This window comes from Bombina bombina, chromosome 1 (genome assembly GCF_027579735.1).
Source record: "Bombina bombina isolate aBomBom1 chromosome 1, aBomBom1.pri, whole genome shotgun sequence".
Classification (NCBI taxonomy): Eukaryota; Metazoa; Chordata; class Amphibia; order Anura; family Bombinatoridae; genus Bombina; species Bombina bombina.
The window spans coordinates 109,105,408-109,118,620 of NC_069499.1; the positions used below are offsets into that span (position 1 = coordinate 109,105,408).

At 40.6% G+C, this 13,213-nt stretch overlaps 1 protein-coding gene across 1 annotated transcript in view; it reads right to left on the reverse strand.

The window, feature by feature from the left end:
- TTC8 (tetratricopeptide repeat domain 8) overlaps positions 1–13,213 on the reverse strand; it is a 333,163-nt gene that overhangs the window by 145,645 nt on the left and 174,305 nt on the right. Inside the window, exons 6-7 of the mRNA XM_053697577.1 lie at positions 5,949–5,993; positions 3,765–3,850 (exon numbers count right to left, since the gene is read on the reverse strand). Coding sequence (XP_053553552.1) covers positions 3,765–3,850; positions 5,949–5,993 — 131 coding nt within the window. The remainder of the gene's footprint in view (positions 1–3,764; positions 3,851–5,948; positions 5,994–13,213) is intronic.

A 13,213-nucleotide genomic window follows, 5' to 3' on the forward strand; every position in this document is an offset into this window, starting at 1 on the left:
AGACTGAGCTGGCTTCCAAGTTCCCTTGGACTAATCCGCTTTTGCGGCAGACTGCTGGGTTTGGGCCTTGTCCGCACTAAATGGATGAAAGGTAGAACCCTTAGGCTTAGTCTTTTTATCCTGCGGTAGAAAAGCACCCTTGCCTACCATAACCGTGGATATGATCAAATCCAATCCTGGACCGGAAAAAAATATTTCCTTGAAAAGGTAGGGACAACAATCTCGACTTACAGGTCATGTCAGCAGACTATGATTTTAGCCACAGAGCCCTGCGAGATAAAACTGAAAAACTTGATATCTTCGCATTCAGGCAAATAATTTACATATTGGCGTCACATATGAAAGAATTGGCGACATTCAACGCCCTATTCTTTTCCTGTATCTCGTTGATGGAAATCTCGCCCTCGACCATATCACACAGGGATTCACACCAATATGTCGCAGCTCCGGCAATCGTGGCTACAGCCGCTGCCGGTTGAAAAACAAACCCTGTGTGCTGAAACATCTTTCCTAACATGTTTTGCAACTTTTTATCCATGGGCTCTTTAAACGACATACTATCCTCAAGTGGAATAGTCCACTTCGCGAGCGTAAGGTTGGCACCATCCACTTTAGGGACAGTCCCCCAGAGCTCGAGCTGAGAGTCCGGAACGGGGAACAGTTTCTTAAAAGAAGAAGGGGAAAAGGAAGAACCTAATCGCTCCCATTCATTCTTAATAATATTAGCCATCTTAACGGGAACCGGGAAGGTCTGAGGTACCACCTTGTTCTCATAGACTTTATCAAGTTTAGGAATCGAAGGTACCTCCGGTAGCTTTGGTTCCGGAACCTCCAGAGTAGCAAACACCTGCTTCAGCAAAAAGCGCAAATTCTCCATCCTAAACCTAAAATCAGGCTCCTCCGCAGCCGGAGGCCTAGACGACACGGATTCCGACCCAGAAGGGACCTCCTCAGAAGAGTCGGATTGGGCCTCATCAGCAGATAACGCCTTTGATATTTCCATAGGCGTAGAGAACCCCTGGGCCTGACCGCCAAGATGCGTCCTACACTTGCGCTTAGCAGAACGTGGTAAAGCATGGATCACCTTCGATACCGCCGTTTGCAGTTGAGCCATAAAATCTAATGGCCAACGAAGCTCTCCTGTAGGAGTAATGTTTGGACCGTGGGGCACTGCATGTGCAACAGGAGATGGATGCAGGGAACGCACCTCACGGGACGGGGAACCCTCAGAGGTGGACGGCTCAGTAGTAACAGACATCCTCTTATTTTTAGATGTCACAACATTATCAAGGCATGTGGAACATAGTTGAGCAGGCTGATCTACCCATACCTCCTCACGATAAACACAGGTATTAGACTTTGTTAAAGAGGGAGTACCCTCTAACGAGTCAGAGTCCTCCATAGCTTGCGCTTTTATTACGGACTAGTCTTTCTTAAAAATAAAAAGGGCACCTTTATAACCTCCAATGGCCGGGGCACTCACCACATCCTATGACCCAAACTACAGAAACTGCTTTGTCTCTTGCGCCGCCAGTCAAGTAGAGGAAGATGCATAGGCCACACCCAGTCACATGGAGTGCCTCGCAGGACTGCCACTGCACTAGGGGGAAAAAACGCGCCAAAACGGCCGCGGCAAATACTCCTGGAAGAGAACCTGTCAGTTCCACCATTGCCAGAGCCTCATCTCTTACATAACGCAGCATGACACAATAAACATTATTATGTATAAACCCCTCCTGTTTAATATTCCCCCTTCCAGGAATATTAACCCTTGATTCTATAAAGATAAAGGTGTCACACTCTGACCCTGTCTTCTCCGTTATCATTATGAATAAAATAAAATGAAACGATCTTACCAGAAACTATGCAGTGGAACAGGAACATGGTTCTTCAAGTGTGACAGGTTAGTAGCATCGCTCCTGACATGGACTTGAGTGCAGAAAGCAGGCAGCGAAACACGTCAACGCGGATTGCTTATGGAGCTGTTAATATGAGTCAGGATGGTTTCGCAGAAAGACTCTCCCTGCATCTCCGGGCTCTCACTGAGAGGCTGACAGGACTACTTAAAACTCCAGTCCCATTCTGAAGAGTACTACCCTCCATAAGAGACTACTCCAAATCTTCTGACACTTCTCTGCCATCCTCCTGTGACGAAAGGCAAAGAATGACTGGGGGATGAGGGGCGTGGGGGAGGTATTTAAGCCTTTGGCTGGGGTGTCTTTGCCTCCTCCTGGTGGCCAGGTTCTTAATATCCCACAAGTAATGAATGAAGCCGTGGACTCTCCTCCCCTTTAGATTGAAAGGAGCATTGTGTAAGTTATTTTACTGACATTTGTGAATGCATTAGGGCTCAGACGTACAGACATTTTTAAACAGTTGCACACAGTTGTATGTTTTTTTTGCTGTGCGTATACTAGGACCTGCTGCTTTTGCTTTTAACCTGGTCCTGTAGCCGCTGGTGACCCTCAGCACTATTGCAGATTGTAGAATCCTCCGTTGCAGTCAAGAAGTGTCTGGCATTTTGTATCCCTCCCCTAACAGACCCAGCTAGCTGCAGATCTTTATCTTAGTTACAGAGCTCTACGGGGGAATCTTAAATTCCCTGCAGCTCATTTAGTTCCTTATATGAATGAAGGCACTCTGGCTTTGCTCAGTTTTAATATGGGTTACATGTTCTTTATTTGTCAGCACTGCTTATTTTACAGTCCCAGCAGTTAGGTGTGTATGTGTGTATATAAATAGTTGTTTGTGTGTATAAATATGTATGTGTGTATGTATGTGTATGTAAATAAGTGTGTATATATGTGTGTCTATGCAAATAGGTGTGTATGTGTGTATATAAATAGTTGTTTGTGTGTATAAATATGTATGTGTGTATGTATGTGTATGTAAATAGGTATATGTATGTGTGTGTAAATAAGTGTGTATATATGTGTGTCTATGCAAATAGGTGTGTGTGTGTGTAAATATGTATGTGTGTATGTAAATAAGTGTGTGTGTGTGTGCGTGTAAATATGTATGTGTGTATGTAAATAAGTGTGTGTGTGTGTGCGTGTAAATATGTATGTGTGTATGTAAATAAGTGTGTGTGTGTGTGCGTGTAAATATGTATGTGTGTATGTAAATAAGTGTGTGTGTGTGTGTGTGCGTGTAAATATGTATGAGTGTATGTATATATGTGTGTCTATGTAAATAGGTGTGTGTGTGTGTGTAACTATGTAATTATTTGTTAAGGTATCAAATAAAACAAAAATAAAACGTACTGCACAAGAAGGTGCTTTGCAATGGCTAAACATATGCAAAGAGGGGTGGAGTAGTGGGCATGATGTGTGTATGCAGTGGGCGTGGAATGGGCGGGATCAAAAGTGGCATATATATATATATATATATATATATCTTTATATTAGACTTTAGTTTCAGCATCATTTATACCACTTACATCATGGCTGCCTTATACATGGGCTCCATATAAAGCTTAAAAACTGTAAGGCAAAAGGTAGCTCAGAATGCTCATTATACCCAAAAGCTACGTCTATCTCATAAGACACGCTAGACAATAAATAATAAACTCCAGCAATGCAGCCTTTTCAAGTGAGTATCAGAGAAACACTAAGGAGGTAAGACACGTGTTGCCTTCATGGCGCCTAGACGGTCTCATCACAAACACAGAGGTATCTGATATCTTGAGAACTGGTTGTCTCGAAGGACCAGGAATTGAGAATAGGAAGCAATGGCAGTTGAAAAGATAAACATTTAGGTCTTACCTGTAATAGCATTTCCCAAGCTGTACTTTCCACCACCAGTCTTTGAACTGAGCATGTTCTGTGGCAATTGCTGCTAACTCTAAAGCCTTAGGAAAAAACATATTTTACTAAATCAGTTCCAGGGGCAATTAGCAGACTATACACTAATATAAAAGTCCCTATTATACATATTCTCCACTAAATCCCTGAAAGAGGATAATTAGCAAAGTAACTGGCTTTATTAAAGGGACAGTAAACTGCAGCATATAATGTATATGCTTCAGTATAGTCTGTTAACTAACACCACACTGTCCGTACACTCTTTTTCTGTATAAACCTCTGACGTTTCACAGCACAGAGCCAAGCTCCCTATTGTTACACCAATTGAAAACAGCACCGTTCCATGCATAATGAGTGTTCCGGAGGAAACTATAAATATTACTGAGGTCTGAGGTATCTGGGAACAGTGTAACAGAAATGTCACAATCCTCAGTAAGTAAGCGCATGTGTCTGATACCCATAATTCCACAGTAATAAAAAGAGGTGGGGAACACGTTGAATCTATGTTTTTATATTCACTTTAATCCTGGGTATTATTATACTGTTTCATACACAGTATATTTTTTTGTACAAGTTGTACTAAGATTCTAAGAAAAATCTCTGATATTTTTTTTTAGATTATTTGTAGCAATGCAAAGTATTGTTGCACTTCATCAAGTATCACTTTTCAATTTTCTGTGACTTTACCATATATCGGTTTTTGATAGAAGGCATATAATGTGGCAATATACATATAAAGGTACAAATCCGGAATTCCAAGATCCAAACTTTTTCATTAATATTAAAATCTTTGGTTTGGTTTTTGTCTTCTAAAATGAAAGTCTATATTTATTTAAAACAACAAATATTGCCTTTCTGATTACAGTACTGTACTATCTTTCTGATGGTACTATGTATACAGAAGTATTAAAATAATATAAAACTACCTTTAGTTTGCATGTATAAGCTCTATTATGACATGTAAATATTGTCTAAGTGACATAAGATATTGTTGTTTACACTTGGTTCTATTCCCTCTCCAAACTATCCCATTTTAAAGATGCAAATATTCAGAAATCCGAACCCTTTCCAGTCCCAAGAAATTTGGATAAAAGGTTTTCTATGTGTGTACCCTTTTCATCTGTTACAGGGATAGGAAAGTCAAAATTAAACTTGCATGATTCAGACAGAGCGGGTCATTTTAAGACACTAAATGTACTTCGTTCCCTTAGTATCCCTTGTTAAAAAATGAATACGCACATATCCTACAATAGGGGGAGCTGCTGCTAATTGGTGCCTGCACACATTTGTCTCTTGTGATTGGCTAAATAGATATTTTCAGCTTCCTGTTAGTAGCGCAATGCTGTCCCTTCAGCAATAGATAACAAGGGAATGAAGAAAATTTGATAATAATAATTGGAAAGTTGTTTAAAATTGTAAGTTCTATCTGAATCATAAAAGAACATTTTAGGGTTTACTATCCCTTTAATTAACATTAATGTCCACCTTTAGCAAGAATCATTCTTTAAATCACTTGAAGCCTTAGAAATAATCCACATCGTCCATTTGTCAATATGTATTACCATTACAATTAAAGAGACAGGAAACCCAAACATTTTATTTCACGATTCAGATAGACTGGAATAATCAACGAATATTTAATTTACTTTTATTATACAATTTTCTTTGTTTTCTTGGTATCTTTTGTTGAAAAGCAGAGAGGTAAGCTCAGAAGCGGGTACATTTCTGGAGCACTATATGGCAGCAGTTTTGCAAGAATGTTATCCATATGCAAGAGCACTAGAGGGCAGCACTATTTCCTACCATGTAGTGCTCCTGACACCTACCTAGGTATCTCTTCAACACAGAATATCATGGGAATGAAGCCAATTTGATAATAGAAGTAAATTGCTCTGTGTGAAAAATATCATTTTTAGGTTTCATATCCCTTTTAGTAACTTCAGTATAAGGTAAATGCACTAACAGACCAGGATAGCATGGGTGATATCAGCTGCTCAGTAATTATGGTTATTGAACGATGTGGGTACTGTAGGGACGGCGACGGTAAAGTAAAGTACAGCTCAAATGCTTAATTAAACATAGGAAGAATGCCTATTAGATAACAGCTTGTGTAGTTTTTATTTACTTCCCATTAAAGCCACTTACATTTTTCACGTCATTTTCATGGTGGAGGATGTACTCAAACAATGCCTGCAGGAGACAATGAAGAAGAACAGTAAAGTAACAGGCCTGACGCAACAAAGTTTGGTTATTTTAGAAAATGTAAATTAAATCTCTATCCCATATAGATCTATCTAATCTACCTACCTTACCTACCTATCTATGTAAAAAGGATACCAGGAGCCTAGGGTCTCTGGATTTCTCAAAGCCTTTTTAAAACACTGAAGCAGACTCCAAAATGACAACCTAAGAACCCTCTCCACATCATTGCCTAGGATCTAGAGGTCACAATACAGCCCTAAAATGCATTTTCTCTCCCCCACACAAAATCCTAATTATTCACTGTTTGATTATTTCTCTTTATTTTAAAGAATACTTTAGCTCTGAGCTGTCATTTGTATTTATCATGCAGAAGCGTTTTTTATTCTGCATGCATTTATGGAAAAATGTGTTAACCAGACCCATAAATGGGGGAAACAATTCACTGAGATCTCTCATAAAAAAAAGGTCAGACACCTTGACTAAAACCTTTTTCAGACATTACATTTAAATGGACAATATATTATTAAAATACGTTTTTATAACAAATTAATTCTAAATTATGTGATCAGCGCAACTCAAGAAACAAGCTCCTAAGCAATGTTTTTGTCTTCCCCTATCCCATTTATCTTTCCAAACCCTACTAACTTGTATTGGGCATATATAGCATATGTACTTATGCCTTGTACAGACGCCTTCATGCTGGCGGTCGCATGTATTGCAAATTAACGCGCTGACTTGATGAGCAGGCGCCGTGTTTGAACATGGTAGTATGGTCATATGCTCTCCCCATTTACTAAACAGTAACATGTGTCACTAACACAGTAATAGTTTTTACTAGAAGCATTTTAATTAGTACTAAAGCACATATTTATTAATATTAAAATGCTATAAAATGACAATATTATATTTGAAACTGGAAGGCACTCATGTGAGCTAAAAAAAAAACTTTTGTTTCAAATAAATCAGATTTTTTTTCCCCACTCTTATGACCACTGAACACATTTTCAAAATTCAAGATATGCATACCTATATCAAGAAACTTTAAAAGGGATAGGACAATCAAAAATTAAACTTGCATGATTCAGATAGAGCATGTAATTTTAAGACACTTTCAAATTGACTTCCATTTTCAAATGTGCTTCCTTATCTTGGTATCCTTTGTTGAAAAAGAATATGCACATATCCTACACTAGTGAGAGCTAGCTGCTGATTGGTGCCTCCACACATTTGTCTCTTGTGATTGGCTAACTAGATGTGTTCATCTATCTGCCAGTAGTAAGATGCTCTTCCTTTAAAATGAAATAAGGATAACAAGAGAATGAAGCAAATGTTATAATCGAAGTAAATTGGAAAGTTGTTTTAAGTTTGTATGTTCTATCCGAATCATGAAAGAAAATTTGGAGGTTTCCTGTCCCTTTAAACAAGCAATTCTTTAGCAAGATAAACATCAAACACCTATGTATACAAGCAGAAACATTCATATTAAAAAGGTACAGTATGCTATAAAATTGTTTTTCCCTTAATGTTTCCAATGACTTTTACCAGCTGAAAAGTATAACATGTATGCGATTTGTTTTTTTAAGGCTTACTTGTGTATATGAATTAGCTGATTTTGTGTTTTGAAGCCCCAACCTAATAAAATGGGTTGAACTTGTAGGTATAATCAGATCTCATTACTTTATCACATTGTGTACATATACATGTTTATTTATCTTATATCTGTTCATAAACCAATCACCAATACATGGAGAGAACAGTGGAAAATTAACATTTTATTATCTTATCTCTTCTATAACCTTCTGGGAGTGTAATTTATTCTACTGGCTATGTTAACACAGCTTGGCCTTGAGGCCAAAAACTTTCAGGATAGGTGGGGATACAACAGGTTAAATCAACTATTTCAAATGCCAATATAAGGGTAATGGAAATACTTGTAAACAATTTAATACACCCCAGCAGGTAAAGTGGATCATTGGGAACAAATTAAAGGTGATAAAAAAATGTTGAGTAAACTGTCCCTTTAAGCCTATATGACAGAAACAAATCGTTGCTGACAAAAAGAAGCACTTATGGTGTCAGAAATAAGGAGCAGTGAAAAATGTGGTGCAGCAGATAAAAAAAAAACATTTAAGGGTCCTTAAAGGGACAGTTCACCCAAAAATGTTCTCCCATTTAAATTGTCCCCAATGATCCATTTTACCTGCTAGAGTGTATTAAATTGTTTACAAGTAGCTCCTTTACCCCTAGTTTGGCCTTTGAAATAGCCGATTTAGCTTGTGGTTTCCCAACCTATACTGAAAGTTTTGATACTGGAGTCTCAGCTATTGAATAGCCTAAGTAAACACAGCCAGCAGAAGAAAACAAAATTTATGCTTACCTGATAAATTTCTTTCTCTTGTGGTGTATCCAGTCCACGGGTTCATCCATTACTTGTGGGATAGTCTCCTTCCCAACAGGAAGTTGCAAGAGGACACCCACAGCAGAGCTGTCTATATAGCTCCTCCCCTAACCCCCACCTCCAGTCATTCGACCGAAGACAAGTAAGAAAAAGGAGAAACTATAGGGTGCAGTAGTGACTGTAGTTTTAAAAATAAAAACACCTGCCTTAAAGTGACAGGGCGGGCCGTGGACTGGATACACCACAAGAGAAAGAAATTTATCAGGTAAGCATAAATTTTGTTTTCTCTTGTAAGGTGTATCCAGTCCACGGGTTCATCCATTACTTGTGGGATACCAATACCAAAGCTTTACGACACGGATGAAGGGAGGGACAAGGCAGGAACTTAAACGGAAGGCACCACTGCCTGCAAGACCTTTCTCCCAAAAATAGCCCCCGAGGAAGCAAAAGTATAACATTTTTAGAATTTAGAAAAAGTATGAAGCGAAGACCAAGTCGCCGCCTTACAAATCTGTTCAACAGAGGCCTCATGTGTAAAAGCCCAAGTGGAAGCCACCGCTCTAGTAGAATGAGCTGTAATTCTTTGAGGAGGCTGCTGGCCAGCAGTCTCATAAGATAACCGGATTATGCTTCTCAGCCAAAAGGAAAGAGAAATTGCCGAAGCCTTTTGGCCTCTCCTCTTCCCAGAGTAGACAATAAACAATGCAGATGTTTGACGAAAATCCTTAGTAGCTTGTAAATAAAACTTTAAAGCACGAACCACGTCAAGATTGTGTAACAGACGTTCCTTCTTTGAAGAAGGATTAGGAAACAGTGACGGAACAACAATTTCCTGATTGATATTCTTATTGGATACTACCTTAGGAAGAAACCCAGGTTTGGTACGCAAAACTACCTTATCTGCATGGAAGATCAGATAAGGGGAATCACACTTTAAGGCAGATAGCTCAGAAACTCTTCGAGCCGAAGAGATAGCTACTAAGAACAGAACTTTCCAAGATAAAAGCTTGATATCTATGGAATGCAAAGGTTCAAACAGAACCCCTTGAAGAACTTTAAGAACTAAATTTAAACTCCATGGCGGAGCAACAGGATTAAACACAGGCTTGATTCTAACTAAAGCCTGACAAAACGCCTGAACGTCTGGAACATCAGCCAGACGCTTGTGTAAAAGAATAGACAGAGCAGAGATCTGTCCCTTTAAGGAACTAGCTGATAATCCCTTTTCCAATCCATCTTGGAGAAAAGATAAAATCCTAGGAATCCTGACCTTACTCCATGAGTAACCCTTGGATTCACACCAATGAAGATATTTACACCATATCTTATGATAAATTTTCCTGGTGACAGGCTTTCGAGCCTGAGAAACCACGTTTTGATAAAATTAAGCGTTCAATCTCCAAGCAGTCAGACGCAGAGAAACTAGATTTGGATGTTTGAATGGACCTTGGAGTAGAAGGTCCCACCTCAGCGGCAGAGTCCATGGTGGAAAGGATGACATTTCCACCAGATCCGCATACCAAGTCCTGCGTGGCCACACAGGTGCTATCAAAATCACCGAAGCTCTCTCCTGCTTGATCTTGGCAATCAGACGAGGGAGGAGAGGAAATGGTGGAAACACATAAGCCAGGCTGAAGGACCAGGGCACTGCTAGAGCATCTATCAGTGCTGCCTGGGGATCCCTTGACCTGGACCCGTAACAAGGAAGCTTGGTGTTCTGACAAGATGCCATCAGATCCAGTTCTGGCTTGCCCCATAGTTGAATCAGCTGGGCAAATACCTCCGGATGGAGTTCCCACTCCCCCGGATGAAAGGTCTGCCGACTCAGAAAGTCCGCCTCCCAGTTCTCTACTCCTGGGATATGGATAGCTGAGAGATGGCAAGAGTGAACCTCTGCCCACAGAATTATCCTGGAAACCTCCATCATTGCCAGGGGGCTTCTTGTTCCCCCCTGATGGTTGATATAGGCTACAGTCGTGATATTGTCCGACTGAAATCTGATGAATCTGACCGCAGCTAGCTGAGGCCAGGCTTGAAGAGCATTGAATATCGCTCTGAGTTCCAGAATGTTTATCGGAAGGAGGGCTTCCTCCTGAGTCCACGAACCCTGAGCCTTCAGGGAGTTCCAGACTGCGCCCCAGTCCAGAAGGCTGGCATCTGTCGTCACTATAGTCCACTCTGGCCTGCGGAAACTCATTCCCCTGGACAGAAGGACCCGAGATAACCACCAGAGAAGAGAATCCCTGGTCTCTTGATCCAGATTTAACAGAGGAGACAAATCTGTGTAGTCCCCATTCCACTGATTGAGCATGCAAAGTTGCAGTGGTCTGAGATGTAGGCGGGCAAAAGGAACTATAGCCATTGCCGCCACCATTAGGCCGATCATTTCCATACACTGAGCCACTGACGGCCGAGAAGTGGAATGAAGAACATGGCAGGAAGTTAGAAGCTTTGATATCCTGACCTCTGTCAGAAAAAATTTAATTTCTACTGAATCTATCAGAGTTCCTAGGAAGGAAACTCTTGTTAGAGGAGAGAGAGAACTCTTTTCTCTGTTCACTTTCCACCCGTGAGACCTCAGAAAGGCCAGAACAATGTCCGTATGGGACTTGGCGATTTGAAAAGTCGACGCCTGGATCAGAATGTCGTCTAGGTAAGGAGCCACCGCTATGCCCCGCGGCCTTAGAACCGCCAGAAGGGACCCTAGAACCTTCGTAAAGACTCTTTGCGCCGTGGCTAACCCGAAGGGAAGAGCCACAAACTGGCAATGCCTGTCTAGGAAGGCGAACCTGAGGAACTGATGATGGTTTCTGTGAATCAGAATGTGGAGATAAGCATCCTTTAAGTCCACGGTAGTCATATATTGCCCCTCCTGGATCATAGGGAGGATGGTTCGGATTGTCTCCATCTTGAAGGATGGGACCCTGAGAAATTTTTATGAAACAACATAGAAAAGGAAGTGGGGATTTCACAATAAGAAATTCGCAAAAGTCTAGGTAGATCCAGCACAACTGTAAAATTAAATAAATACACAACAAAAGCTTGTATGTCAAAAACGATATAAATATTTATTAACTACATGCACAATACACACATTCACATTCATACAGTGGATCCCACACAAAACAGTGTTAAAAAGTACTGGCCAAAAAGTTATTATCTGGTGCACCAGGGGAAATAGACGAAAAACAGTCTGTTTAAGACTTGCAGATATTTGTAATCCAATAAGTGCAGCGTTAATGCAAAAAATGGATGCAGTTATACAGTCCCCGGTGTATAGAGACCAGTTACTTCAGACTTGAACCCCAATTGTTACTGAGTCAAATAGTGCTTTAAAGGCATAGCATAGGAGGAGCAATAGAAACACGCGTCTTTATTCACAGGTGCTGTTTTCTTTTAAGACAGTAGTATTCGGTGTACAGATGCGTATAGGGCAGCCCTTACAGCAGATTCCCTGCTCATCCTGACTTACCCCTGATGTTTGGACGCTCTAAGAACGAGGAAGCTAGGAGGGGCGACCGCGTGAACAAATACAGGTAGAATATGTTATACGCATCTGTACACCGAATACTACTGTCTTAAAAGAAAACAGCACCTGTGAATAAAGACGCGTGTTTCTATTGCTCCTCCTATGCTATGCCTTTAAAGCACTATTTGACTCAGTAACAATTGGGGTTCAAGTCTGAAGTAACTGGTCTCTATACACCGGGGACTGTATAACTGCATCCATTTTTTGCATTAACGCTGCACTTATTGGATTACAAATATCTGCAAGTCTTAAACAGACTGTTTTTGGTCTATTTCCCCTGGTGCACCAGATAATAACTTTTTGGCCAGTACTTTTTAACACTGTTTTGTGTGGGATCCACTGTATGAATGTGAATGTGTGTATTGTACATTTAGTTAATAAATATTTATATCGTTTTTGACATACAAGCTTTTGTTGTGTATTTATTTAATTTTACAGTTGTGCTGGATCTACCTAGACTTTTGGGAATTTCTTATTGTGAAATCCCCACTTCCTTTTCTATGTTGTTTCATATGTATTTTTCTAGGAAGCACCTGTTCTCTAGTGAATTAACTTATTAGTGTGCAACTCTTTTCTTGTGTCTTTTTTTTACCCTGAGAAATTTGTTTAGGATCTTGAGATCCAAGATTGGTCTGAAAGTTCCCTCTTTTTTGGGAACTATAAACAGGTTTGAATAGAAACCCTGCCCCTGTTCCTCTCTTGGAACTGGGTGGATCACTCCCATAACCAGAAGGTCTTGAACGCAACGTAAGAATGCCTCTCTCTTTATCTGGTTTGCAGATAATTGTGAGAGATGAAATCTCCCCTTTGGAGATGAACCTTTGAATTCCAGAAGATATCCCTGGGAAACAATCTCTAGTGCCCAGGGGTCCTGGACGTCTCTTGCCCAAGCCTGGGCGAAGAGAGAAAGTCTGCCCCCGACTAGATCCGGTCCCGGATCGGGGGCTACGCCTTCATGCTGTCTTAGAGGCAGCAGCAGGCTTTTTGGCCTGCTTCCCTTTGTTCCAAGTCTGGTTAGGTCTCCAGACTGGTTTGGACTGGGCAAAATTTCCCTCTTGTTTTGCATTAGAGGAAGCCGAAGCTGCGCCACCCTTGAAGTTTCGAAAGGAACGAAAATTATTCTGTTTGGTCCTTAATTTATTGGACCTATCCTGAGGAAGGGCGTGACCCTTTCCTCCGGTAATGTCAGAGATGATCTCCTTCAGGCCGGGCCCGAATAGGGTCTGTCCCTTGAAGGGGATGTTAAGAAGCTTAGACTTTGAAGTAACGTCTGCTGACCAG